Source organism: Seriola lalandi, unplaced genomic scaffold (genome assembly GCF_002814215.2).
Source record: "Seriola lalandi dorsalis isolate HSWRI2012SDOR001 ecotype SW California unplaced genomic scaffold, Sedor1 jcf7180002054352, whole genome shotgun sequence".
In the NCBI taxonomy this organism is placed as follows: domain Eukaryota; kingdom Metazoa; phylum Chordata; class Actinopteri; order Carangiformes; family Carangidae; genus Seriola; species Seriola lalandi.
The window spans coordinates 34,256-59,642 of NW_019524905.1; the positions used below are offsets into that span (position 1 = coordinate 34,256).

General features: G+C 38.2%; 1 protein-coding gene across 3 annotated transcripts in view; it reads left to right on the plus strand.

Annotated features, from left to right (window-relative positions):
- LOC111656300 (CAP-Gly domain-containing linker protein 4) overlaps nt 1-25,387 on the plus strand; it is a 68,067-nt gene that overhangs the window by 7,244 nt on the left and 35,436 nt on the right. For 2 of the 3 annotated variants that reach the window (XM_023407967.2, XM_023407963.2), the window contains exons 7-14: nt 1,898-2,016; nt 8,422-8,670; nt 13,398-13,533; nt 13,823-13,954; nt 18,504-18,599; nt 19,965-20,156; nt 20,286-20,420; nt 23,851-23,974. In XM_023407967.2, the coding sequence (XP_023263735.1) occupies nt 1,898-2,016; nt 8,422-8,670; nt 13,398-13,533; nt 13,823-13,954; nt 18,504-18,599; nt 19,965-20,156; nt 20,286-20,420; nt 23,851-23,974 (1,183 nt within the window). The remainder of the gene's footprint in view (nt 1-1,897; nt 2,017-8,421; nt 8,671-13,397; nt 13,534-13,822; nt 13,955-18,503; nt 18,600-19,964; nt 20,157-20,285; nt 20,421-23,850; nt 23,975-25,387) is intronic. The other variant, XM_023407965.2, reaches the window with a different exon arrangement.

Sequence of the window (25,387 nt, forward strand, 5' to 3'; positions counted from 1 at the left end):
CACACACACACACACACACACACACACACACACACACACACACACACACACACACACACACACGTCACATTACAAGCTGATGCTGCGTTAGCCTAAACAAGCTACCGTTAGCCTTTGTGAATGCTGTGTTGCTACAACAGATGTCAGCTGTTGCAATATACAAACATTAATGGTAAAATTTCAGGACATGAACAATTTGACGATATATAGTTAACAGCTGAAACTCACTCACCCTGAATTCATATTCACAGAAGAATACCAGTACAGCTACCTACGACATCTATGGTACATCTGTTACCTATGGCACTGTAGAACAAGTGCCATCACATTTCAGAATTTTGGCTTTGACTTGGTACCAAAATATTTTTTCACGTGACATCCCGAGTTTCCCATATTTTGATTATATTTTGGGGGGTTACTCAGGTACATTTTGTAATAGATCAGGTTTTGGATGTTGTGATGCACCAAGTTTGTTCAGCCAATTTTATTTAAATAAACATATGTACATTTATGAGTGACAGGCCCATTTACAGTATCTGTGTGTATAATGTCATAATTCAAGATTTCAGAAACATTTAATTTACCACAGTTTTGCATTTTATATCAGAATCCTGCCTTTTATAACAATATTACAGTTGCTCTTAGTAGAGCCTGACCGGTTTATCGATCGGCCGATAAAATCGGCCGACATTGGCCTATCACAGCTATATCAGTATCGGTGCATATATTCTCCGATATGTGCTGATATGAATACTTTTATGAAGAAGCAGTAATGCAGTGTAATCGCTCTATATAGGCAGCAATTTGTGTATATTGGATCCTTTGTTTTCATTCAAGTTAAATATGTGTGTGTGTGTGTGTATATGTATATATATATATATATATATATGTATATATATATATATATATATATAACTATTGACTGTGAAAACTGAAATCTTAGTATACACGTACAGTGTACTTCAGGTTTTACTAGGTCTGTCCCATACATACAGAAAATGGGTCTCGCAGCTGAACAACAGGAGCTGGTTAAGCTGTGAAAAAGTGTTGTAGTGAACTGATGAGATACTGTAACATCACAGACCCCGAGTGGTCACAGCATGGCATGTACAGATAGTAGAGAAATAGAAGTCCCCGTTCACTACTGTTATGGACCACCTTTGGCCCTGATAACAGCTGCCAGATGCTGTGTCAGTGACTCAGTAATGGACCTGGGGCCTGTTCCCAGATGCTGGTTAGCCGATGTCTTTTTATATCAGTCCATGTTGCAGTTTTGAGGGGGCTCCAGGTTTTACTCAGCAAATTTAAAGTAACTCTATATACTCAGTAAAGCTGGCTCTTTAACAAGCCCTTTATTATCTAAATGTCTTTCGTGTTAATTTACCAGGGTCTCTTGTGTCCTGGTTGCTTTGACTGTGATATAACTGTACATATACAAACTCAAGGTATTGTATAATTGAGATAATTTATATTTAAATTTAAGTTAACTTTACATAAAACAGCCTTATTCATAAATTATGATAAGGTTGTTGGTTATAGTATGGTATTGTTAATGCATTAGACTGAAGAAAACTGCTGCTCTGCTGAAACTATGATGTCTCTTTTGTTTTGGTCTCTATACCATGATCATCATGAGATTATGGTCTAAGTTTGTTCTCAGCAATCTGTTCAAACATGAAGTGCAGTGAAGCTGGTGTTGCATGCAGCTGGTCAGATATCAATACTTAAACAAGGAGGCAGATCCTACCTCTGCAGGAGCAGGGTTTCAGTTTTTCTGGTGATTAAGTGTAAATGATAGTCAATGGTTAATCTCAGTGTTTTAACTTGAGGCAGCTGTTAGAAAATGATACAAGACAACATCACTAACTGTACAATATTATTATTGTCTTTTTTGTAGAGGTAGATGCCACCTGCAGTGACTTTGATTTTGGCACCGCCCTGCACATTGCTGCGTCCAACCTGTGCACATCAGCTGTCAAATGTCTCTTGGAGCTGGGAGCCAACCCTGCTTTCAGAGTAAGTGACATCATTCTTCTACATATACTCGCACACCAGCAGTCATTGTAGTTGTCATGAGTTTAACAAATTGAGTTCTGTCATGAAACCATCCAAAATTTTAAGTCTAAAGGGATTATTTGTAAGTTTTTTTTCTGTCACTGAACTTGTTTTCTTGCCTGGAGTGGGTGGTGGTGATGGTGGTCTTATGCCAAAAGCTTCAGTTATTTTGTATGACCAACTGTCCAGAAACCCAAAGATTCAATTTATAATGGTATGAATTGCAAAAAGCAGCAAATCCTCACATTTGAGAAGCTGAAACCAATGAATGTCTTTGTCAAAATAGTTTTCAATAGTTTGCTTAATAAAGTAATTATTTCAGCACTGCTAAATCAAATTATATAATGCAGGCAAATACAAGACCAACTCAAACTGCAGTCTTACAAAAATGAAATGCTACCATGTTATTGAACCTACATCTCTCTGACAGTCTCAACAAAAACTAAACATTCTAAACTTTACAAAGGTTGTTTGTTTCCCAGCTATCGTATCGGATTTCATTACATTGTAGGTGTTGTTGATGCTGCTTCCACCCCCTGTATTTGCTCACAGATGTCATCAGTCAGAACTTAATTGAAAACAGAAAATTCACTCCCACAGTTTTCCCACCATCAGATTTACAAAGCCTTTCTTATGTCATGTAATCCTAGTTGCATTATTTACTGAAGTACAGAAATGCAGTGGTTTGATGGAGGCTTTTGCAAGAAAAGAAGTCCTTATGCTTAGTTTCAATATAGATATTTAACATTAAGATTGATGTATAAGATTGCAGTCTTAGTTGCTCTCTCAGGCCTCACATTTATTCGATTTCAGATATTCTGTGTTTTTTTTTTTTGTGCACATTCGCCCTTTGGCATTTTCTGACTCAGCTGGCAGATAACACCTAAAAAGGCAGTTGTTTGAATACAGATTTCCCAGACATGTTTTGAATATATTTTCCTCTTGAACATTTTTCAGTGCTCAGTCTGTCTGTTTTGTGCCTCTCAGTTGTAGTCTTGAAGCCTTGGTTGTGGGGTTTGATGAGTACACGACACTCTCTGTGGAAAGTTTTTATCCATACTTGAAGTTGCATGTCTCAATGAGCCGTTATCATTCTTTACATTAAAAGTTTATTTATTTATTTATTTTTCAGATTCGTTAAGGATTTTTGTGAACAGAAATGGTGCTTGTTCTTTGTATGTACTCATTTTTCCACTGGAGGTCACCAAAGCACTATGCCCCATAATCAAATAGTTCCCTTGCTGAAACTGCAGAGGCTCTTTATTTTTTAGTGTGTGAATGCAAAGCTGAAAGAGCATTTAAATGTTGGTTGATATGAACCAGTTTGACTTTTTTTAAACCCTTTATATAGATATGTTCTGAGCACTAACTCCAGATATGTGTTACATCTGTTTCTACAAGTTGCGATATTGCTGCTCATTTTTCCTCCTAGTACTCCTCTTTCTCTGACCCAACCCATTTCAGGTGGGGTATACAAAGTCATAACATTGAGTACACTCATTTCATTACTACTCAAGGGTATGATTCGAAATGGACAGTACATCTAGAGTAAAAGCCAGGAAAACCACAGTCTTTCTGAAAATTAGTAGACAATGTAGTTAGACGACAGCAGTTTGGCAACACCATTTCTGTATTTTCACTTGCAGGTGTGGAAAAAGTACTGGAGAATTGTACTTAAGTAAAAGTACTCTTACTTAAACGAAATCTTACTGAAGTGTAAGTGAAATTACTGGTCTAAAAATGTACTCAGATAAAAATATAAAGTAAGTCGGTTAAAATATGTTCTAAGTAAACGTTACTATGTTACATTTTTAAAAGGATGAATGGGAGAGGTAAAAGAAGTGGTATGGTGATAATAATAATATCAATAATAATGATAGAACTATGAAATTAATAAAATAAAAGAAATTTTGGAGTCTGTGCCTACAACTGATAATTATAACTAATGATGGCTGTTGCATATATGCATCTAAAGTTTTTAAAAACCATATCAGTAATATTGGTCATACTTAATAACCAGCCTGTAGAAGAAGGCGGCGGTGCCTGGCAGTGGAGTATAAGGCAGAGCCAAAAAAATCCACTTTAAAATCAGAACAAACCATGGATATAAGCCGTGACTTTTATAAGGATGGAAAAATAAAACTGTTGCTGACCTTTTACGCTCCCCTTACCACATATCTTACTCATTAATGGCTATGACAACTCGATCATACTTTCTATGAGTAGCAAGTTGCTATTGTCGATTGCTTACTTGGTTGATCCAGTTACAGCTTTGAAGTGAGCCACAAGTCTGTTTGATATGTGTAGGATTTTTGTCGGGTAGCGTGAAACCATTCCCAGGACATTTCACTGGTAGGTAAACGGTTTATTAGGTACGCTAAGTGAAAACTAATGGATTCTAATACAGCGGTCGCGCAATAAATTCTATCGTCATGAAGGTTATAATGTTGAGTTTATGTTGAAACTGTTTTTGAGTGGTCTTGAATAAATTAATTAATTATGGTTAGGAGGCTGCAGTTTGAAGTGCAGTTGAATTGTATTGTGTAACACATACATATTTCTATTATTTTGTCCACCCTGTTCAAATCAATGATGGTAGGCTAAATAACAGAAATAATGCAATAATAATAATACAGCTTAAAGCAGCAATGTGGGGGCCAAGCAGGCCAGAGTTGCCATGGAAACATTTTGTCAAGGCCATGGTTATAAGCACTCACAGCAAGTTTCATGCCAATTGATTAAAGAGATGTGACTTGATTTGTTGTTCGGCTGTTATGTTGGAATGCTTTCGCAATTCAAAAATAAATTGTTAACTTTTATGATTCTTGGTCTGAAGATGGTATTACCAGAAAGAAGAATTGTGTTTTTAAGGCAAAAATGTCAATGGTTATTAGCAAAAATGTGTTCTTTCTTATTGCAGCAACCCCTAGAGGCCAATTCACGCCAGTGATTTTGGGCTTCTTTGACATGGGTTCCCAAACTGTTGGTGAGATATGTACCTAAGAAACTGCCAACTGAGCTCCCATCAGCATACAACTCCTGGCAGCTTTAGTTGCAGAAACTGCAGAGAGTAGAAAAGGCAGTTTGACTTTATATCCTACTGACATCACTTTTAAACATTTAGCTTTCAATGTAGACCAAGAGTTTAAAATACACCTCTTTGCCACAGTGTTAAAAAAACAACAACAAAAAAATTCCTATGTGTTGATGCAGGATAAGTTTGGAATTTTAAGTTTATCTTTAGTGGTCGACCAATTAATGGGTTTGGCCAACTAATCAGTTTGGCTGGTTAATTGGCACAATTAGGTCGTTTTATAATTGGCAGTATTTTGTTCCCATGGCTGTGGTGCCTCCACCACTCACACAGGGATGTAGATTAGTTTTGCATAGAATCTTCATTCATGAAGTTAAGTTAATGTTATTGTGTACCTGATAATTTTACATTTCAATGAAAGTTAAATATAAATTATGTCAGGTACACAGCTTTATTTGTAAATTATGGGCATGATAAGGTTGTTGGATGTAGAATGGTATTAACTGAGTCACCTAACTATTGACATTGCACACTTTAGGAATCTCCTTAACCCGCGAATATGCAAGAACATTAATGGTCGATGAAATCCATGAAATCACATTTCAGGATATGTTTTTACTACTGATTAAAAACTGGTTTAGTGAAAATGGCAAAAGTACCAGCAACTGCAATATAATTTTCCCCATATTAAAGTGCAACTTAAATCATTCATGTAAATTTTGATAGATATTGAATTCATAAAAGTTAAAATTATATAACTAATGGCTATATCAGCTCTATTAATGCTCCGATGCCATTAGCCTTATTTTTATTAGGAGAGAGTTAAAAAAAAAAGCATAATCCTCATAAACTGCTGTTGTAGACACAGTATTTAAAGAATGCTTCAGTGCGAGAGTTTGGCATCATGCTCCATCAAGAAACTTAAATGAAACTCACTGGTATTGAAATGTGATCTGTGTCTGGACCACCTTATCTGGATACGGAAAAATGCTTGTTGATGTAAATGCATTGTGATCATAATGTGATCGGATCTGCCCGACCACTTCCGGAAGTGGTCTCGATCCCATTGTGTTTGGATCTTAGGTTGTGGAATCGCAATCTTGACATCTACAGCTGATTTGAGGCCACCTCACATTACTTGTGCGCAGTTTTAATACCAGATGTAAGTGGGGTGAAAGTGTCTAGAAGTGACTATTGTTCTGTTGAATAACCTATCTATCTAAAGCACAAATGGAAAAGATGAGTAGGTTGAATATTAAACAAAAAAAAAAAAGCACACAAAGTTGCATAATTTCAATACACTGGACACTGAAGTGAAAATTTCTTTCCTCCGACCAGTCCTGTCGAGAACTGGGCCTTATTTCAACTGTGAATAGCAACGACAAGCGCAAAGTCGTAGGTGTTGGGCACATGGACTGTGTGAGCATATCCAAGTATGCCTGTTATTTTGGTTCATGTAGGTGCATCAGCGCAAAGTGCAAAAGTGTTGGCTGAGGTGGAATATAAATCGGAGGGTGTGGTGATTTTAATAAATTCACTCTTGTTCAGTCACATTACTGGTCTCATTCCTGTGAAACAGCGGAGCCACTCATTGTTATCTGGATGGTACAGAGCTGCATGACCTGAACACAGCGCCTCAAATCCGCAGCCAGAGGCAGGTGCTCTGGGTTTTTATTTTACTTGTGCAGTGATGGCAAAAATAAATAATAAAAAACATTGATGAAGCCATTTATACAACCACATAAATCCAGTGTTATTTCACTTTTATTTCTACTCTCTCATGTCATAAATTCTCATACTGTAAAATGTAACATCACAGCATTCACACCATAATGCATTTCAAGAATAAAACATGAAATGCTACCTTTGCTAAAAAAAGAAAGCTGGGAAGGACGCAGGATTGATGAGCTGCTGTAATCCGACATCTCCCACATAAACAACAGAATACAGAGTGATAATGGACCAGTCTGATGTGTGTAATGAATGGGTTTTCTTTCTAGCAGCCTGGTTTCATTTGTATGGGTTTTAATAAAGGTAAACACAGCTCATAGCCATGTGTAATGGCACTGCAGAATTACAATATGTGTCCTGCTGCCTTCATGAGGCTGTGGGGATTTAATGAACTGAAGGAGAAGCTTTTCATATAGTATAAAGAAGCTGTGGACAAAAGAAACTCTAAGAATCACTCATACTAATTTAGAGATAAATGCAGACTGATGCACAGACAATTTATAGATGTTCCTACTTTAATTTTTTCAATTTCTTAATCCGATTTAAATGCCTCTGGCTGGGGAGTGATTTTAGTTCAAATTGTTTATTTACATTAAGCATTATTTCATCATTACTGTTCATTTGCTTTGTGTATTTAGTTTGCTCTTGTTGATGAAATCTCCAAAGTGGCAGCAAGTGCCAGAAACAGGTATTGTTTTGAGACGTCTCTTCTCAGCACAAGGTCTAAGACACATTTTCCAACAAAACGCCAAGAACTCACCTCTGTCATGCCTCATTTGAATGAACCTCTCACCTGTTTGCACCTCTCCTCCCTACTCTGCACTGTGCACTCACACCAAAATACAACACAGATGCCCAAAGCCAATTTGAAGGTCAGGAAATTACCAAACTGTTAGAGCGCTGCTTGCACTAAATATTGTGTTGCCATAAAAATGGGGTCCACTGTCTCCGAAGAGTGCACACAAAGGCAGAAATGCAGACGAGCACAAACACAATCTTTCAAGCCACTGTTGTAGATTAAGTGGCATGTACATTAGCTCAGCGTTACAACATGTGAGCAACAGGTCTTGGCAATGAAAAGTAAGCTTCTTTTTGATGTCTATCAAAGACCACTTGTGTTCACCCCATTTACTCCAGCACTATAATGCTGAATGAGCTCCCCTCTTCTGTCACGCCTCTGCAGCTGTTTCATCCTACCTTTGTTGACACTAGCTTGCTGACTGTCTCAGTTCTCACTTACTGTAGTTTCTTTGAGCCACTTGACTAAATGTCCATGTTTTGTGCTTGCTGATCAGTTAGTTTGAAATGCACCGATCGGGGGGTTTTGTTCTGAGTGCAGAGATGAGATTGATTGTGTTAAGCCCAAAATCCTTGTTACAGAAATTATAACGGTGAACTTTTTGGAAATTGAAGCAAAAATCCAAGTTTTACTTTGTGATGTCCCTCATCAGTGAGATTGATACTGTACTTGATATTTATCTAATTTATATTACATTTACTTAGCATGCTAGAAAATTAAATTTTCCTGTGGAAGAAAATTCACCTCTCGTTCATGAGTTCACCGTCGTTCTCCTGTGCCTTTTCCTTGTTTGCTCCCACAGAATGAAAAAGGACAGTGCCCAGCAGATGTGGTGCCCGACCCCCTCGACATGCCCTTGGACATGGCAGATGCAGCCGCTGTGGCCAAAGAGCTCCGCACTTTGCTGAGACGGGCTTTACCAAGACCCAGCTCCCCTCTGCCCCTCACTGTGCAAGCCCAGTCACCTCCTGCTCTCTCTGATAAGGCCAGGATACAGCTCGCTACCATGGGGATCCGTCTAGGTGAACGTGTGGTGATCGCTGGACAGAAGGTGTGTGGCAGGTCACTATCAAAGGGCAGGAGCAATTTAAAGTGTCTTCATTAATCATTCAATTGCAGTATTTTCAGTCTTAAAGATTTTTCTGAAATATCCACTTTTTTCATCAGCTGTATGTTGTATAGTGGTACAATAGAGGGAAGTCTCCCAGCCCTATAATTAGGACCTGATGATTAGCTGAATTCAAATGAGTGTGTACTACTCCATTTAGAGGGAGAAATGAACTTTCTCCCAGCACTAATGGGTGAGAGCTGTATTTAACTAATATTTAACTAACGCTGTAGTCACTAACATGCCTACATGATCTAAAATAGGGATATGAAACTAACCTTGGGTCAGAGGTGTTCAACCATTTCCAACTTGAATGTGCCAGGCCTTATAGCGACGCATGACTCCATGCCCAATTATCTAAGTCACTAATGAACAATTAGCTGACAAACCATTGAATACATTTGGATAGCCTGAATGCTTCCATCATAATTCTTATTGTTGTAATTTGTAATCATTTTTTAATTTAGATTTTACATCAGTTTGCGTTTGTCTCTGACTTTCTTTTCAAAATTTGGTTATTCTGTACCCCTGAAGTTGCTTCATTCCCATTAAATTTGAAATGACACAGACAACAAAAATTTGAATTTGAAATTTTTTATCACAATGATTTGGGCAGGTTTTGAAATTTACATTCAAAAGTATTTTTCTTGAAATGAATGACCAGTATCACAATAATCCTAAAATGAACATTTTATTTCAATTTCAAAGTTTTATGATAAATTGACAAAGATAACAAACATATTTAAGGCATTAGATGATCAGTGTACTGGGCGTACCTACATGAGAAAATTAAGGTTGGTCAGTAAATATGTTCTATATTGCTTAAAGTTCAAATAATGTAGCATCTCTACAATAAAATAGCCATTTCATAGTAACATGTATTTGGCGGGAACACTGGAAAAATATGTCTAATAGACAGGAAAAGACTTTTTCACTTCGTTATGGATATTTTCCAGCTTTTTCTTTTCTTCTCTAGTGTAACTCTTTCCGTTAATAATGAAAATTTTCTGTTGTTATGTTTGTCCCCTGTTACCCACCCACAAAAAAGAAGAAAGCACCAGATTTGACCCGTTCAGAGTTAATCTCCTACCTTATTTTCTTCTTTGTTTGTTTGTGCGTTTGCCACCTGAAATTCTCTCAAGGAGGATGTAAAGTGTGGGGAGCTTTATGCTATTCCAGTCCACCCCTCTCTGTACAGGAGCCAGATTAGCTAGCATGACTCACTAGTGCAGTGACAAGGACATGATCCCTCACCAGTTTCCCATCCTACAAACACAGTCAGGAGTTGTGTTTGATGGAGCACCTGGCCAAGGTGGAAACACCCAAGCTGGGGACTGAACCCGAGTTGCCCAAAGGTTCAGATTAATGTTTTCTCTGTTTATCTCTACAAAGACATTAAAACAGGGAGGGCAGACTCACTGAAGTACACACAGCAAAAAGAGCTTTTTCTTTGCTTATGTGCATTAAATGGTTTGAGGAGAATTCCTTCTGTGTCCCTTTTCAGAATTAGAAGACAATACAGTCAAATTTCTTCATGGTATTATTGATTGAATCGATAAGTTGTATTTTATATACACCCACAGCACATAAAATAAGAGTGCCAAGCACAATGTTCATATGGAAGTGTTGCACTGTTGCCCTCATGCCTGTAGCCACATCACATCAGTGTTATGCAGCTGTACAGTGGTTTATCCTCAACAAAGACAGAAGCTTTGGTAATTTTTTTTTTTTTTTACAATTATTTCAGCACTCAACAAAGAAAAAATAGTTCCCAGTTGCTAGGCAACACAATTTGGCATCCTTCCAGGATTCAGGGCTATGTCCATCAGTTCATTGTGGCATATCATGAGCATTTATCTAAACATGTTCAAGTTCATCCAATTCCAAACATATTATAAGTTTAAAAATACTTGTTTGCTTCCTCTTTGCCTTTGGGTCATCCTCTTCTCCTAGACTTATTTATTCATCGAATCTCACACAGTGTGTGTGAAATGTGTGAACTAAACTGTGTTGGTTGATTTTTTTGTAGCAGTGAAAATGTGTAATGAGCTGAAGTGTTTGTAAATTGATAAATCAAGTGTAAACAAAGTGATTCCTTGGTATGTAGTCATATACAGCACGGTAATTATAAGCATTTATTCAAAAGTTCTTGACCTGTCACAATGTAATCACACACATGATTTAAAATGTACTTTGAAGCAGTGTACTGTTATGGCTGCATGAAATACTGTAGCTGCCAGCACGTTTTCTGGCAAGTTTTTTTTCCCATCAGAGCAACTTTCTTTTCAGTACATTAAACATGCTCTTATTTATTCATTTAAGCAGACAACTTGAGTATTTTACTTTAGTATTTAGTATAGCTGCCCAACCTAACCACCCAACTTCAGTTTAGTGGTGTAAGCCCTGTGTAATCCTTTTGACATGAAGCAGGCTTTGAAAGCAGTAGAGATTTGGCCCCATAGGTCAAATAAAATTCACAATTTTCTGACTATGTCCATGGCATAGTTCAGCCTCACTGCCCCTGCTCCAAAATTAAATGAAAACCACAGAAATTTCTGCTTTCTCTGTAGTTTGTGCTTAAATTTTGCAACAGCAGCCTTTTTCTAATGATTGATGTGTGCCTTTAGTCATCAGTCTGACAGCATGGTCCCAGTCCACCCTGAATCTAGCTAGTGATCCAATAAAGCAGGTGAAAGAGACATCCACTGTTGTGCCATTGGTACAAAACTACCAGACTCGTCTCTGGCAGTCTTTGGTGCTTCAGCATCACAAATACTCAAATCTCGGTAAAGTAACTGTCATTTTATGAATGTGCTCTCATTGCCACAAGCTCACCAAAAAAGATTTGTAATCAGTGTAAAAGAACTCACAAATGACTCTCATTAGATCAGGAAGTTTCTTTTTTTTTTGACTCTTAGGCTAAACAGTTTATTTAACTGGAATTTTATTTAATTTAAGGCCATAAAATCTAACATGGTAAAATGTTTGGTTTTATCCACCTTTTTATGCTTGTAAGGAAGTGTGAGTTGTGAATTTGACAACAACTGATCCAGGGATTCTTCCCTGACTTAGGGATGCTTGTCTGAATTTGCTCCACGTCTGTCAAGGTGAGCTTGTCAGATTTACCATGCAAGAGCTCAACATCTAGCTTGCAGACAAATCAATGGCCATCAGTGAGGTTAGAGGAAGGATTGTTTAAAAACAAATCAGGCAGCTGTTGTTGGTGCACAGTGGTAGAGGAGGACTAATGCTTGTCATTAGTTTTCCATCAGCCAAACTGCTAAGACTTGCACAGCAGTTCACTACACACAATACCGTGAAAGAAATGCCATGAGATAACTTCTGTCATGATTTGGTGCTATATGCATAAAATTGACTTGACCTGGTGGAAATTGTCGAGGATAAAATGATATCACCAAGCATCAACGCTACAGTAAAAGAATCTTCCTAATCTGCCTTTCACATTGCTCTAAGCTCTAATTTTAAAGAATTGCAGCACACTATAAAATACATGTTTGACACACAGATGACAGACAAATTAGAGGAAAGACCAACATTAAGTGTCTCAGTAAGGTGCCGGGTCACCACAAGGGAACAGAAAAGCTTTAGTGTTCCTTGGCATTGATTCTCCATGTCTCTGATCTCTGCAGGAGTGATGAACACTATTCTTCCAAAAGATATTCCCACACTTTTGCTGATGGTGGAGAGCGCTGTCTATTAGATCTGGTGGCTGTGAAGTCCATAGGATATGACTCGCATCATTTTCATACTCATCAAACCATTCAATTACCCCTCGTTCGCCATGAACAGTGGCATTGTCATCCTGTTTTTATCCGGGTTTGTCAGGTTTTTCCTTTATTTTGTCAGAGACACATTCATGAGTCTCAGGTCCATGATAATGTTGTGTATGACACATCCATCTGGACTTTGTAACAATCTGACAATAGTAACGTAGACCCAGGATGCACGCTTGTTCCAGATGTCTTTTCTGCCATAATGAGGTACACACCATCAGCTTTTGTTCAGAGTTTGTTCATGTTTCATTGATAACACAGTAAGGTCAGCTGTTCAACTGAAAACCAGTAGCCACCTTCTGTAGTCCCTATTCTTGCCCTGTAATCAGGGCCCTTAAAACCTTCATACACCCAGGTAATTGTTTTGTTTCATGTGGCTGTAGTCTGCAGTGTGTCCCTCTGTGTGGCCAGCCAAAATGCACACACACGTACAGTAGATGCAGAGATAGAGACATGTAGATGATAAGAAAACACTAATCCTCCACAGCTGGACATTTGCTCTGAAAGAAAGAGCCATTAATAGATTTTCGTGCTGCACAGAGAACAGAATTGCAGTGTGCCAAGTTGTAGAGATTGGCTAATCAAAACTCTTATTATTATCTTCCCTGCACTTTCTGGCACAGTGTAAAGCTTTCATCTCTATTTTTCTTTTAATTGTTGGTCTCTTCTGCAGCTTTAGTGAACATAGATGCATCAAGATGTTGTGTTTCTGATAGAGGTTCTGCCCTTGACATCATGTGTAGCATTACCAATGAAGATACGACACTGCTCAGTACAGTGGCCAGTTGTTTTGCTGCATGTGTTGATTTTTGTGTTGATTTGTTTTGCACACTGTTTATATTAGTTCTGACTTTGTACATATTTGTGTGTAAACAGGTTGGAACCCTACGATTCTGTGGCAGCACTGAGTTCTCGGGAGGCCTCTGGGCTGGAGTGGAGCTGGACCAACCAGAGGGGAAGAACGATGGCTCGGTGGCAGGCGTTCATTATTTCACCTGCAGAATCAAACATGGTAGGTCAACCCACAACACACTGATTCACCCACCTACTCCTTCAATTACTTCTAACACTATTGACGTTATATTATTTAATTGGCCCCAGTCAGATATTCAATAGTATCTTATTTTACACCACAAAATTAGATTTGTCCTTTTTCTAGTTGTTAGCATATGTAATGTGTCTTTTGCTGTTTTACCTATTTGCCTTGTCTTTATTATAACTCTGCACACTATATATTGAACCACACTTAATCCCCTGACTTTTTTATTATTCAATCCTTTTCTTTTTCTGTTTTTTCATAGGAATATTTGCTCCTCTTTCCAAGATAAGCAAACCTCTGGAAAGACATAAAATGAGCTCCACAAAAACGTCTACACCCATTCGCCCCCCTCGTCGCATAGACCTGTCCCGCATCACCTCCAAGATAAACACAGGTAAAGAACAAGTGGCAAACAGGTCATAACTCTTCTGAACGTTACTGCTTAATCTGTTTGCTATTCTGTCAAGATGTAAAAAAGGGTACATCTGATACATCACAAAAGAATTGCAATAACTGTTAGTTGACAGAAAGAGAGCTACTGCTGGTTGAGCACTGCTCCATTCACCTCTATTCTCATGATTCAAGCTGTGTTCAGGTCCTGCGAGGTTCACTAAACATTCCAGGTCAGCATGAAGCTCACAAAGAATCTGTAAGAATGAAGAACAGTGGGTTTGCCTGAGGAGTTCTGGCACAAATGACTTTAAATAAGAAAAGACTTAAATGATCAAATCATAACAGGAAGTACAGTGAGACTGAACAGCCTGTAGGGCCCTGAGGGTGAAGAAATGCGTGAACTTTTGTGAGCACAGGTGAAAAAGATTTCTCATGGGTCAGTGTCACAGTTAATCTCATGCACAGTCCTCTGGAGGAGAACATGGATACATTATTGGAGACCACACATCATATAAAAAGGAAAAGAATGTACCAACCTTGAACAAACGAGACACTTTGGAGAAACATTATTCCCATAAATTGCTTCCTAATATTGCCTCTTAGTTCAAGAAATAATTCAAGTGCACTCACTTCGAGGAGCTTTGGGTCATAAGCTTAGAGTAGCAGCATCAATAGAAACAGTGACTTGTGCTTGTCCATCTTGTCATTACTTGGGGGATGATGTGCTGAAAATGAGAGAAAGGGTTGGTGGAAATATCCCCCCATTCTCCAATAACTGCATTACAACAATGTCCACATCCTGTATGATTTTCTGGTGACCACAGATCCCCCCTGTCCCTTAACTATATAATAATGTTGTCATCTTATACAGTAAAATATATTATTAGCAAAAGAGCTAAAGGCTGTTTAATTTTTTCAAAGTGGAGGTACTACATTTACCCCTTGCACTGTCAGAATATACTGTACCTTGGACTGTTTGTAAACATTTATTTGAAGTACTTCACAGTTTGAAGTTTGGGGGATTCAAGGGGAGAAAAACCTGAAAGCAATGCAGGAAAACAATTGTGGAACACTCTCAGAAATTGCAATCGCATCCTCTAAATATCTCCCTCCAAATGTTATTTGTACTCTGTACATTGTGATCACTCAGACTAAATTTTTGATCCCTACTGGTGAAACCAGACGAGTGCAGGTTGATACCACTAGCTGCTGGATTACTTCGCCGAGCTGAAGAGATGACTTTTGTTTTAAGACACAGTTTGCACATATTGGCTAATAATTTAGATGAGTGGGTGTGCAGTGTTAACAGTGATAAATCGAGGCAGTGCTCTGTATCTTCGAATTATTCAGTTAAATTAAACAGTATGTCCAGTGTTCATCTCTTTGGGGTGATTAAATTAAATTCAGTTTTATTTTTGTAGCGGTGAATCATAACAGAAGTTATCTTAGGGCACTTTTCATATACAGCAGAGAGACCAATATATAATAATAATAATAATAATAATAATAATAATGAAATGACAATTATAGAACAGGTAATAAGACTAATAATAAGACTAACAATAGAAATAATAACACTAATAATAAAACTAATAATTGGACCAATCAGTGGGTGTTTTCAGCAGGATCGTGGGGGCAGTAGATGGTTTGCAGTCACAGATCCAGACTCTACAGAGATACCTGCAGAATGTGACAGGAGCAGAAACGAGCAAGCAACTACTACAGGACTACAGTAAACTACAGGAGACAGAAGAGTCTAAGTTAGTATTGTGTATTAATGGGATAGGAATGCATACAGATGGATAGGGAGAGAAGGAGCGAGGAGCTTGGTGCATCATGGGAAATCTCACAGCAATCTCGGTCTATAGCAACCTAGGGAATGGTTCAGGTAAGTCTGCACCAGCCCTACCTATATGCTTGATTTTAAAAAACAAAAAAAAGTTTTAAGGCTGCTCTTTCATGTGGAGTCTGTCTGCAACAAAATCTTAATAGTGCTTTTCTATAGTTGTTGTCTCTAATACTATTGATCTGGCAGTGCATCGACTGTGAAACTACTATGTAACTATGTAAAATAGTATCACAAATATCAAATCTTTTACATCTGTTGATGTGTTTGACTTGCTAAAAACAAATCTGTAAAAAAAAAAAAAAAAAAAAAAAAAAAGATGCTGTATTAATAGCGGTTGCTGTTGGACAACCTTCATTCTAGATACCAAAATGGATGCCCATGCTGACAGTTTTCATGATGACACAGTGGGCTTTTAGCCAACTGTGGAGGGAGTGAGTCAGTCAGTCCAGTGTCCAGATGAGGTTATCAGCTGAGTCACAGTTCCTGCTGATGGCCTCTTTTGTGCCAAAAAGAAGCTTTCTCAACCTTCCGAGCCTGCATGAGCCATGGCAGGATTTATTGCATCTGGGCTTTCATATTAATCTTCTTCGAATGCTTTGAAAAGTGGATTCTGAATCAGTGCCAGAACACAATGCATAAATTAGACTGCTGACAAGACCTTGCTCTGACAGTCCTTGGATGCCCACATCCTCAACTCCCGACTAATGTCGTCTCATAATACAGTCCAGTCACCTCAGAACATTGTAGAAACCTTGCCTTGGTAGGTTTTTGTAGTTCTTCCACCCTCTAGAGTTTATAGCTGTATTGTGGTGATGTAATATTCAAAGGTATTGAAGGCCAATTGATCTGGACGTGACTGGAATAGCGGACCTCATAGTGGCCTATGGAATCCGGTGATTGATAGTCCAATTAAGCAAGGTTTAATAACTAGGGCATAGACGGGCTGAATAGCCTGGCAGCCATTCATCACAAGGTGTGTGTATGTGTAGCATGCAATGCATGTGAGGGCGTGTGTGTTGGCACCTCCATACAACCAAGAACCAAACTAATTTATGACTAAACACTTTTCATGGCCTTTGTCAGCCATTTACTGCCCAAAGTCTTAGAGCCACCTGCGTGTTGGCGTCCCCTCGGAATGGCAGTGCAGACAGCTCGCTTGTGTGTATCTATAGATTGGATGGGTCATTGTGGGACTGTCTGGCTAACCAGGAGAGACAGACACAGCAGAATGCAAGGCTGGACCCTATTAGAGCGTGTCAACTGTATCTCAGGCCTCAAAGGGCGGTGGGAACATACACAACGCTCACAAAACAACACTGCTTGATTCATAAAGCCTCAGTTTGTGCTGCAGTCCGTCATTTGAGGTGAGCGTCAGTATGTGGAAGGGATAGATAGAGCCAGGAGGTCCCTGCAAGCTAAAGGTCAAGTGACAAGAAATGTTTGGTATGCTGAGTTGGAATGTAGTCTCCTGTTTGGAGTTCAAAGGAGAGACACAACTCTGCCTCTGAGGGGAACATTTCCCAGCTGCTTCTAAATGTGAACTGAAATGGCAATCAATAAATACCAAGCTGATTTGAGATTTCTCTACTGCATTTTCAAAGCGCAATATAAAGTTTAAACCAAGGTGACATAATTATGAGTTGGACATAATGTGAGACAGTTTATGTGGCAGATGTGTGTATGAATTGAATCCTCTTTAGAGCTGATTACTTTTTCCTTAAATCTGTTTAGATACACGGATATTGATTTATTGCCAATTAAAGAGCTGACTCTAAAAGGCTTTTGTCAATTTCATTGTAGGTTTAATTTAAGTCCAGAAACAATATATGAAGCTTGAACTTATTAGGTTTTGGTGCCATAAACTAGTTAAAAAACATTATGTTTACTTCTGCAAGAAATGTAATTTCTCATTGTGTGCCAAGATTTCTTTTGAAGTTTTTTGGCTTTTGAATTTAGTGCAATTGGGGCTTTTGTGCGGTTTTAACTGCTTGTCTCAGCATATTAAAGTGTTTTTATTGTGTGTTGGAGTGAAATACGGTCTTAATTCAATCAAGAAAAAATGCCTTTCAATAATTCTTGTTTCATTGCTGCTCAACATTGTAATGCTGTCCTTTCTTTGCATTTTCTCACTCTCCTGCTCATCTGTTTTTATCTTTTCAGTGTCACTTTTCATGACTCTGACTCTGCTTTTAATTCTGCCACTGAACTGTGTCTTCTTGGTTTCCCTCGTTTGTAATTCTATTTAATTTCTCCACACTTAATGAACTGTTTAAACTGTATTCCCACATATTGGGTTCACGTTCTAAGTTTTGTTGCGTTGGATGGCTACTTTACATGCAAACCACTCCACCTATGATCATGTTTCCACTTAGATTACATGTCCAGTCTAAATGCTCTTTTGATCATCAGAATGCTCAAGCAGTCCTTCAACAGATACAGCATGACAACTACATAAATTAAACAGATTTATATGTTATATGTACAGTCTTAATACAGTTTCCAAAGTGACTTTAAATTATGCAAACATTACAGAACTGTGATCATGCATCATTTATGCAATCTTCTAATCTGACTAAGATGATTAGTGATCTGTGTGTTTTAAAAAGAAGTCACTGTGTCTCTTTTGTCTGTGTCTATCTGTGTGTGTGTGTGTGTGTGTGTGTGGGTGTGGGTGTGGGTGTGGGTGTGGGTGTGTGTAAAGGTTTACCTCCATCTGTCAAAAAACCCATTGATAATCAAAAAAGTCCACCTGGTCCCAATCAGGGCACAAAGGGAGATGCCTCACTGACATTGACAGGTACTGTAGTTATAGCTGAGTGTGCTTCGATGCACTGAGTATCGGAGAGTGTTGTGTGGAATGAGTTTGCACTATTTAATATAATCTCCTGTAATTGTCAAATCCTAGTTCCACACACTCCTAATCACCACCCGTCTCTGATAATTAGTGCACCTTAATACTTGAATCCAACATCATAATCCATCTGTGGGTAGTTCAACAGGAACATCAATGTCTTTTCTCACAAAAATGTGCTCCATTTCACTCTATATCATATTCTGATGTACCACTGTGTATCCTGATTTAGAAATGCATTTGAAATTCAAGCATAATTTAGATGGTAAATTAGAGTTTCCATCTATATCTAGATATATAACAGATATGTTTCAGCAGCAAGTGAATATTGAGCACAATCTGAATTCCAGATATTTCCCTGAAAATACTATATGCTTAAAGTTACGTTCATTGTGCATGAAGCCAAAACCACACCAGTTCAGTAATCAATTAAGGCAACAAAGGATTGATCAGCTCAAACAGAAATGACGGAATCAGCAGCTTCAGCTATTATTCCTGTGCATTGCCATCTACTCTCATGAGCCCATTAGCTAAGACTTATTACTGAAAATAATTTCTGGCAAATGTTGAGAAGTCTTCAGCCCATCGCTGTCTGGGTTACAATTTTACTGTAGCTGAATCTTCTCTTCTTAAACCACTTTGGCACACATTTAATCAATTAGCCTCTAAGAGTTGGGCACTTAATGAACTCATGGCCTGTGAAGGTCTGTGGAAGTTAAAAGCTTAATGAGGTCCTGTGTCCAAATGGCTTTTAAAGAATGAAACTGCCCCCCCCCCCCCATCTCATCCCTCATGGTGGGAGGGGATTAGCATGTTGGCCCTCAGTTGGACCTCAGTAATGGGACAAGCAACTGCAAAAGATTGAGCTCATATGATTTACCTTGTCGTAGAATGATGTGAGACAGCTGCTTGGATTTCTGCAGAAGTACAGTGAATTGTCTGGATTGTCTGGATCTGAGTGCTATAGGCACTGTCACATTCAGAAGAATGAAATGGAAAAATGAATAATTGGCTGAGCTTCATTATTTCAGTGGAATTGTAAAAGTCGCAGATGTAAGCCTGAATGGATGGATGGTGGGTTCAGTATTAAGAGAGGAGGCACACAGTTTGTGCCGTGTGACATTAGACAGCAGAATGAACAATATTCACAACCCCTGTCTTAGTGGAGCCTAGATGCAACAGTTTATGCACCTTGTTGAATCATCTAGTATGTAGCTGGCAAAGTGGCTGTGTGATGTTTCACTCACTTGTTCTGAAAGGTTTCCTCCACGCTCCTGTGTTTCACTCATTCCTCTGTTATTCTCACTACAGGTGTTCTCTCCCGCTCACTCTCCTCCTCTTCCTCTTCATTGGACTCTCGACACGGGCCAGGTGCCCGACCTCGTCCACTACCAAGGCAACGCCTTCCTGCCAGGCAGAGAAGGGAGCGTGCTTCTCTGAGCCCCAGGACAACACCCTCACCAGCCCTCCATTCTTATTCTGGTACCACTGTGCTAACTGCAGGTCTGTTTTATCTTAACATTGACATAATGAAGATTGCTATCATTTCAGGATTATTATTATTATTCTAATAGAATCAAATTGAGGGCATTAGTTATCACAGTAGTGAAACACTTTGTCTATCTCTCCCAGGTCTTCGAAGCCGAACCCCCTCAGCTAGTAGCTCTGTGTGCGACAGCCCTGAGGTGCGCCTGGGGGAAAGAGTGCTGGTGGTCGGCCAGAGAACTGGCGTTGTCCAATTTTATGGAAAGACCAGCTTTGCTCCAGGTCAGTTTTTAAAATCTGTGAAGATTTGACAGTTGAAATCACACACGTGTTGCATTTAATCTGTTTAGTTTGAATGGCATTTCAATCACACGCCTGAATAATTTCAAACTTTGTTTCTCTAAAACAAATGAATGGATACGTGCACGGAAATGCTCTTAAAAGTCTAATTAGCAATGAATTTCCTAAAAAATTACAGGCAATTAAATTGATGTCGGTGTCATGTGTCTCATTATAGCTATTGCTAAGACTAAAATACCCACAGTAAAATCATAAAATTCCTTCTTTGTATTTAACAAGCACTGACACTGATTCAGTAGACCACCCACTGAATGGTTTTTACAGTTGACTATATGATTAATTTGACCTCTGTTTACCAGCTTACTACAGTAAATGTTTTTGATGTGAGACTGTTGGGGTTCGGTTAATAACATGTGAAACTCAGGATGATCAAGCTGTGCTCTTTGGAAAAGGTTCAGACCTTAGAGTTTAGAAAAGGAAAACTTTGGAAACATTTTCTAGCTTATCTAAAATATTCTTTAATATCTCTTTAATAAATCATATCTGTCATTACTTTGCTTTTTTCACGACACACATAAAGAATTATAATTATCGCAGTTTTCTTTAATGTGTCCCCAAATGTATCCTGGTATTTTTAATTGGGTTGCAAACTGTTGAGCTGGTGCTTTTAAGCCCAATTAATGTATAAAGTGGTGATTGCACAGCTTAGGTAACTTTGTTGTGACTAACAAGGTTAAAAAAGGTGTCTGATTCTTTTAATACATAAAAATAAAATGACTCAGAGTCAAATCTGTCCAGTATCATTAAGAAAGTCAACATGGTCGACTATCAACTTAATAGCCCAAGAAAATTGACTTCTGTGGACATATTGTTAAAATTCAAGGTTGAGCTTTTCATTTTCGTAGGTGCTGAAAAAGTTCAATCCTGAGAAATGACATGATGAATGATGGCAGTTCTGTCTCTAAATGTAGAACTTGCCTCTGGTTGCCTGTAGTTGGTACACCAAGAAAACTTGAGTTCATGCTCCCTCTGTTCTTCTTGCTGCAAGAAATGTCAGATTCTTTTGCATAAATCTTAATATTTCTGTGCACTATCATTATTGTACAATGCCACATGTGGTGAAAGTTAAAGAAGTTCTATTAAGCTCTGCTCTTTCAACTTGCATTACATACTTGGTCATAAGTTAGAGCAGTGGCAAACCTCAAGTTGGACAGAAAGATACTTGGGAAAAATAAGATACGAGAAATTCTTGCTGAGCAAAAGCCGTTGGAATCCAAACAGAAAACAGCTCACGGTATTTATTAATAGTTAGGCAGTAGTTCTGCCCAGGCATCAGTCATGTGTGAATAACAACCAACGTATCTCACACCACTGAGGATCATGTTTAAAGGGATTTCAGTCTTAAGTTTCCTTTGATACTCTTAAATCAGTGCTAGCAGTGCTCTGTTATCTCAGCCTCAGTGCATTGAGGACTGCGTCTCTATAACAAAAAGCACTTCTTGCTGAGCACCACACAGTAAATGACTTCTTTTTAACATTTTGTCTGAGCTGCTTTATATTTAATAGTTACTTCATTTTACAGGGCAGTGGCTGAAAAATAAAGAGCTAAACTGTTATTTATTTAGGAGTGGCAGTGGTGTACGGCAAAATGTTGCTTCTGCTGTTTTATAGACCAAAGACCAACTGACATTGAAAGCTGTCCTGAAACACTAGAAATCAGATTTTTTTTTTTACATTCAGCATTAATCAAATATAATAATAATAATAATAATAATAATAATATGGATAATATGTCCGTAAAATATACTTCAGATTTCAAACTGAATGTATATATATGCCATTCATTCATGTTTGTCACAAATCTCAAAATACTTCTTAGCATTCCAAGTATACACATATAGAAAAGACAAACCAATGAAAAAGAATTATGAATAGATAGTGACCTTTTCTCTCCAAAAAGATTATTGATTTGTAAAAATAAAATCATATGGTGGCCCCGAGAGCTCAATGCACTGCAACTTAAAAAAACACATGCAGACAGACAAAACACAAACAAATTCAGAAAACATCTCCATCAGTGACATCACGTGCTGCAAATACTCACAACAAAACGCAAGGGTTTCCAGGAAACACAAAGAAGTGATGAACCTTGCAGCGCGTTCGTGTATTTGGTTGTGTATGTGTTGTAATGTGTTGTCAAAAAGATGTTTACTGAATTTGCCTGTGCTTTCCTAAGTTGCCGTGCATTGAGCTCTCAGGGCCACCCTAAAATCAGGCCTATAGGGCATTATGTAGTTAATCGACTCTTTCCCAGTATGCTGTAAATTATTCAAATTTATGACAAATGCTGTTATCTTCTCCATTTTATAAATGTCCATTGTAATTTCCATCCATGTATTTAAAGTTGGGCTCTCCACTGATAACTATTTGCTGGTGAGATTCTATTTTTACCAGCCACCAGCAGTGTATTCATTAAATATTTATTTCCTGTCAACCATTCTTGTGGTATATATCCAGAATATATAATCTTTATTTCTGGAGGGATTTCACATTTATGTATGGCTCATAGGGCATCGCATACCCTTCTCAGTGTCAGATGACAGGGCAGTCAGTACCTGGAAAATATGGTAGTGGGTTGCATTTAGTTTCTCCAGCAAACAGGAAGGTTTTTATCATAGTGGGATATCTGAGAGGGTGGAGTAAAATACCTCATCGGGTTCTTCCAACCATATCTGTGAGCTGATACACTTTCATTGGTACTTACATATTATTGTACATTCTTCATCGGATATAATTATTCCCACATCCCTCTCCCATTTTGTTTCAGTGTATAAGGTCAAATGAGTTTCAAGATTTGACAGACCCTTATATTTGCATGAAATGATTCTAGGGTATATAATAGGTATTTGTCTTTAAGCATTTCAATTTTATTACATTACACAGAACAGTTATTCCTTTAGCTGTCCAGTCCTGAAATCTAGTGTTCAACTTTATATTCTTTAATAATAATTATATTTTTATTACAATTTTCCATGCTTTTATCTTGCTTGTATATTCCTTCACAAGATTTGACCCCAATCATTAAATTGCTTTTGGTTGATGTCTATTGGCAGTGTTTGGAATAAATATTACAGTCTGGACAATATGTTCATTTTAATGGATGTAATTCTTGAGCTGAGACTAAAGAAAGGAATTAAAATCAGGGTTTTAAGGTTATCACCACCATTTACAAGACTGATAACTTTCCATGTGGAGAGGCTGCAAGTAATATAACTTTTGGCAGCCACATTTTCTGCAAACAACTGATTGTTCTTCTGTGTACAGTTTGACTAGTGTAGCAGATGTAAACATTTTGCTGACACGTGATATATACAATGGATGGCATTAAATGGCTGCCTTCTTGTTTGTGCAGGGCTGTGGTTGGGCATTGAACTGGACAAGCCAAGTGGTAAGAATGATGGATCAGTGGGAGGAGTGAGGTACTTCAACTGCCCACCGAAACACGGCGTCTTTGCTCCTCCGTCTCGTGTTCAGAGGTGAGTGCAGGCCCTTTAAGGTAGCTTATATTTTCCACTAATGATTAATGGTCCTGTTTGATTTTTGCTGGTGGTCATCACAGTAGCAAAAACAGATTTGTCTAACAAATTCTTTAGAGTAAAGTTTAGAGCAGATTTTTGAAGAATTTGCCAAATGCCCTAAAAACCCTGAGGTTGTATTTCATTGCCCTAATCAATACATGTGATGGTGCTAATTAGCTCCTTTGACAGTGTCATTTGTGTGAGTGTTGACACATTTGGTTTTGCCCTCTGTGCATCAAACAGCTCTCCTCTGTACTGGTGATTAACAACAGTCACAGTTGTCCAACGTGAAGCCCGGGGCCATCGACCCCGTGACTTCTCAGTTTAATGTGGCACCTAGTAATGATCCAGGCACCATCATCCCTGCTTTTAAGTATGGATTATGGATAATGAATATGTGCATGCCATTTGTTTAGGTTGGAGATGAGAGGTTATACTCTCACAGCAAGGCCTGGAATATGAGTGAATACCTTAGACTGCTGCATGCATTTGCCATTTAAGTGCATTGTCGTGTTTTTTTTTGATACAGATATACTGATGTGTCCCACTGTGTGATATGCATGTGGTTAACTTTATATTATACTGTAATATATCCAAGGAAGACAGGATACAACATGCAGATCATGAGTGTCTGTTGCTCACATTTCCAGGAATTTCTAATACTGTGATTTACTTTTCTCTGTGTTAGGTAATATTTAAATGAGGTTTCCTTGTGTTCTTACTGTCAACTAGAAAAGTTGTGGTGAAAATGCTCAATGGATTCAAGTATATTCATAAAAGAATAGACAGCTAAAGGCTTGTCTACACAGAAGGTGTTTCAGATATTTTTCTTAGTTGTCTGTCTCAAGTGTGTCTGACAGAACAGACTGTGTTCTCTGAGCACTGGCAAAGTGCAGGTGACCTGCACCTGAACACATCCTGTGTACACAAACTCGGAAACTGAAGCTGCTGCCCTGCTAACCTGCTGCTTTCACTATGCTGTCAGTGTAGATGCGTCTAAGTTGGTGTCAAACCACAGTGGCATCATTCAAAGTATCAGGCCACAGATCTGTTGTAAATTTAGTCATAATGTTTCATATGGTCAAAATATTGTCAGTATTTTGTCCATATCGTTGTTGCTGCTACCAGAGAAATTTCTTTACAGTCTAATGATGATGAGGTCGAAGTGGATTTTTTAATTCTCTTCCTACATCACATTTCCAGTTGTAGACAAAGTAATATGACATCGGTCAGCAATTTGATATAGATTTGATCTTCACTTTAAAGTCAGTAGTTTGGTGACAGTTTGTGTTCTTATTATTTTAAAAGCTTTTGGATCGGATTAGTTTGACAATACATCACTGTGCGGGTTTTAAAGTATGGAGCAAAGTA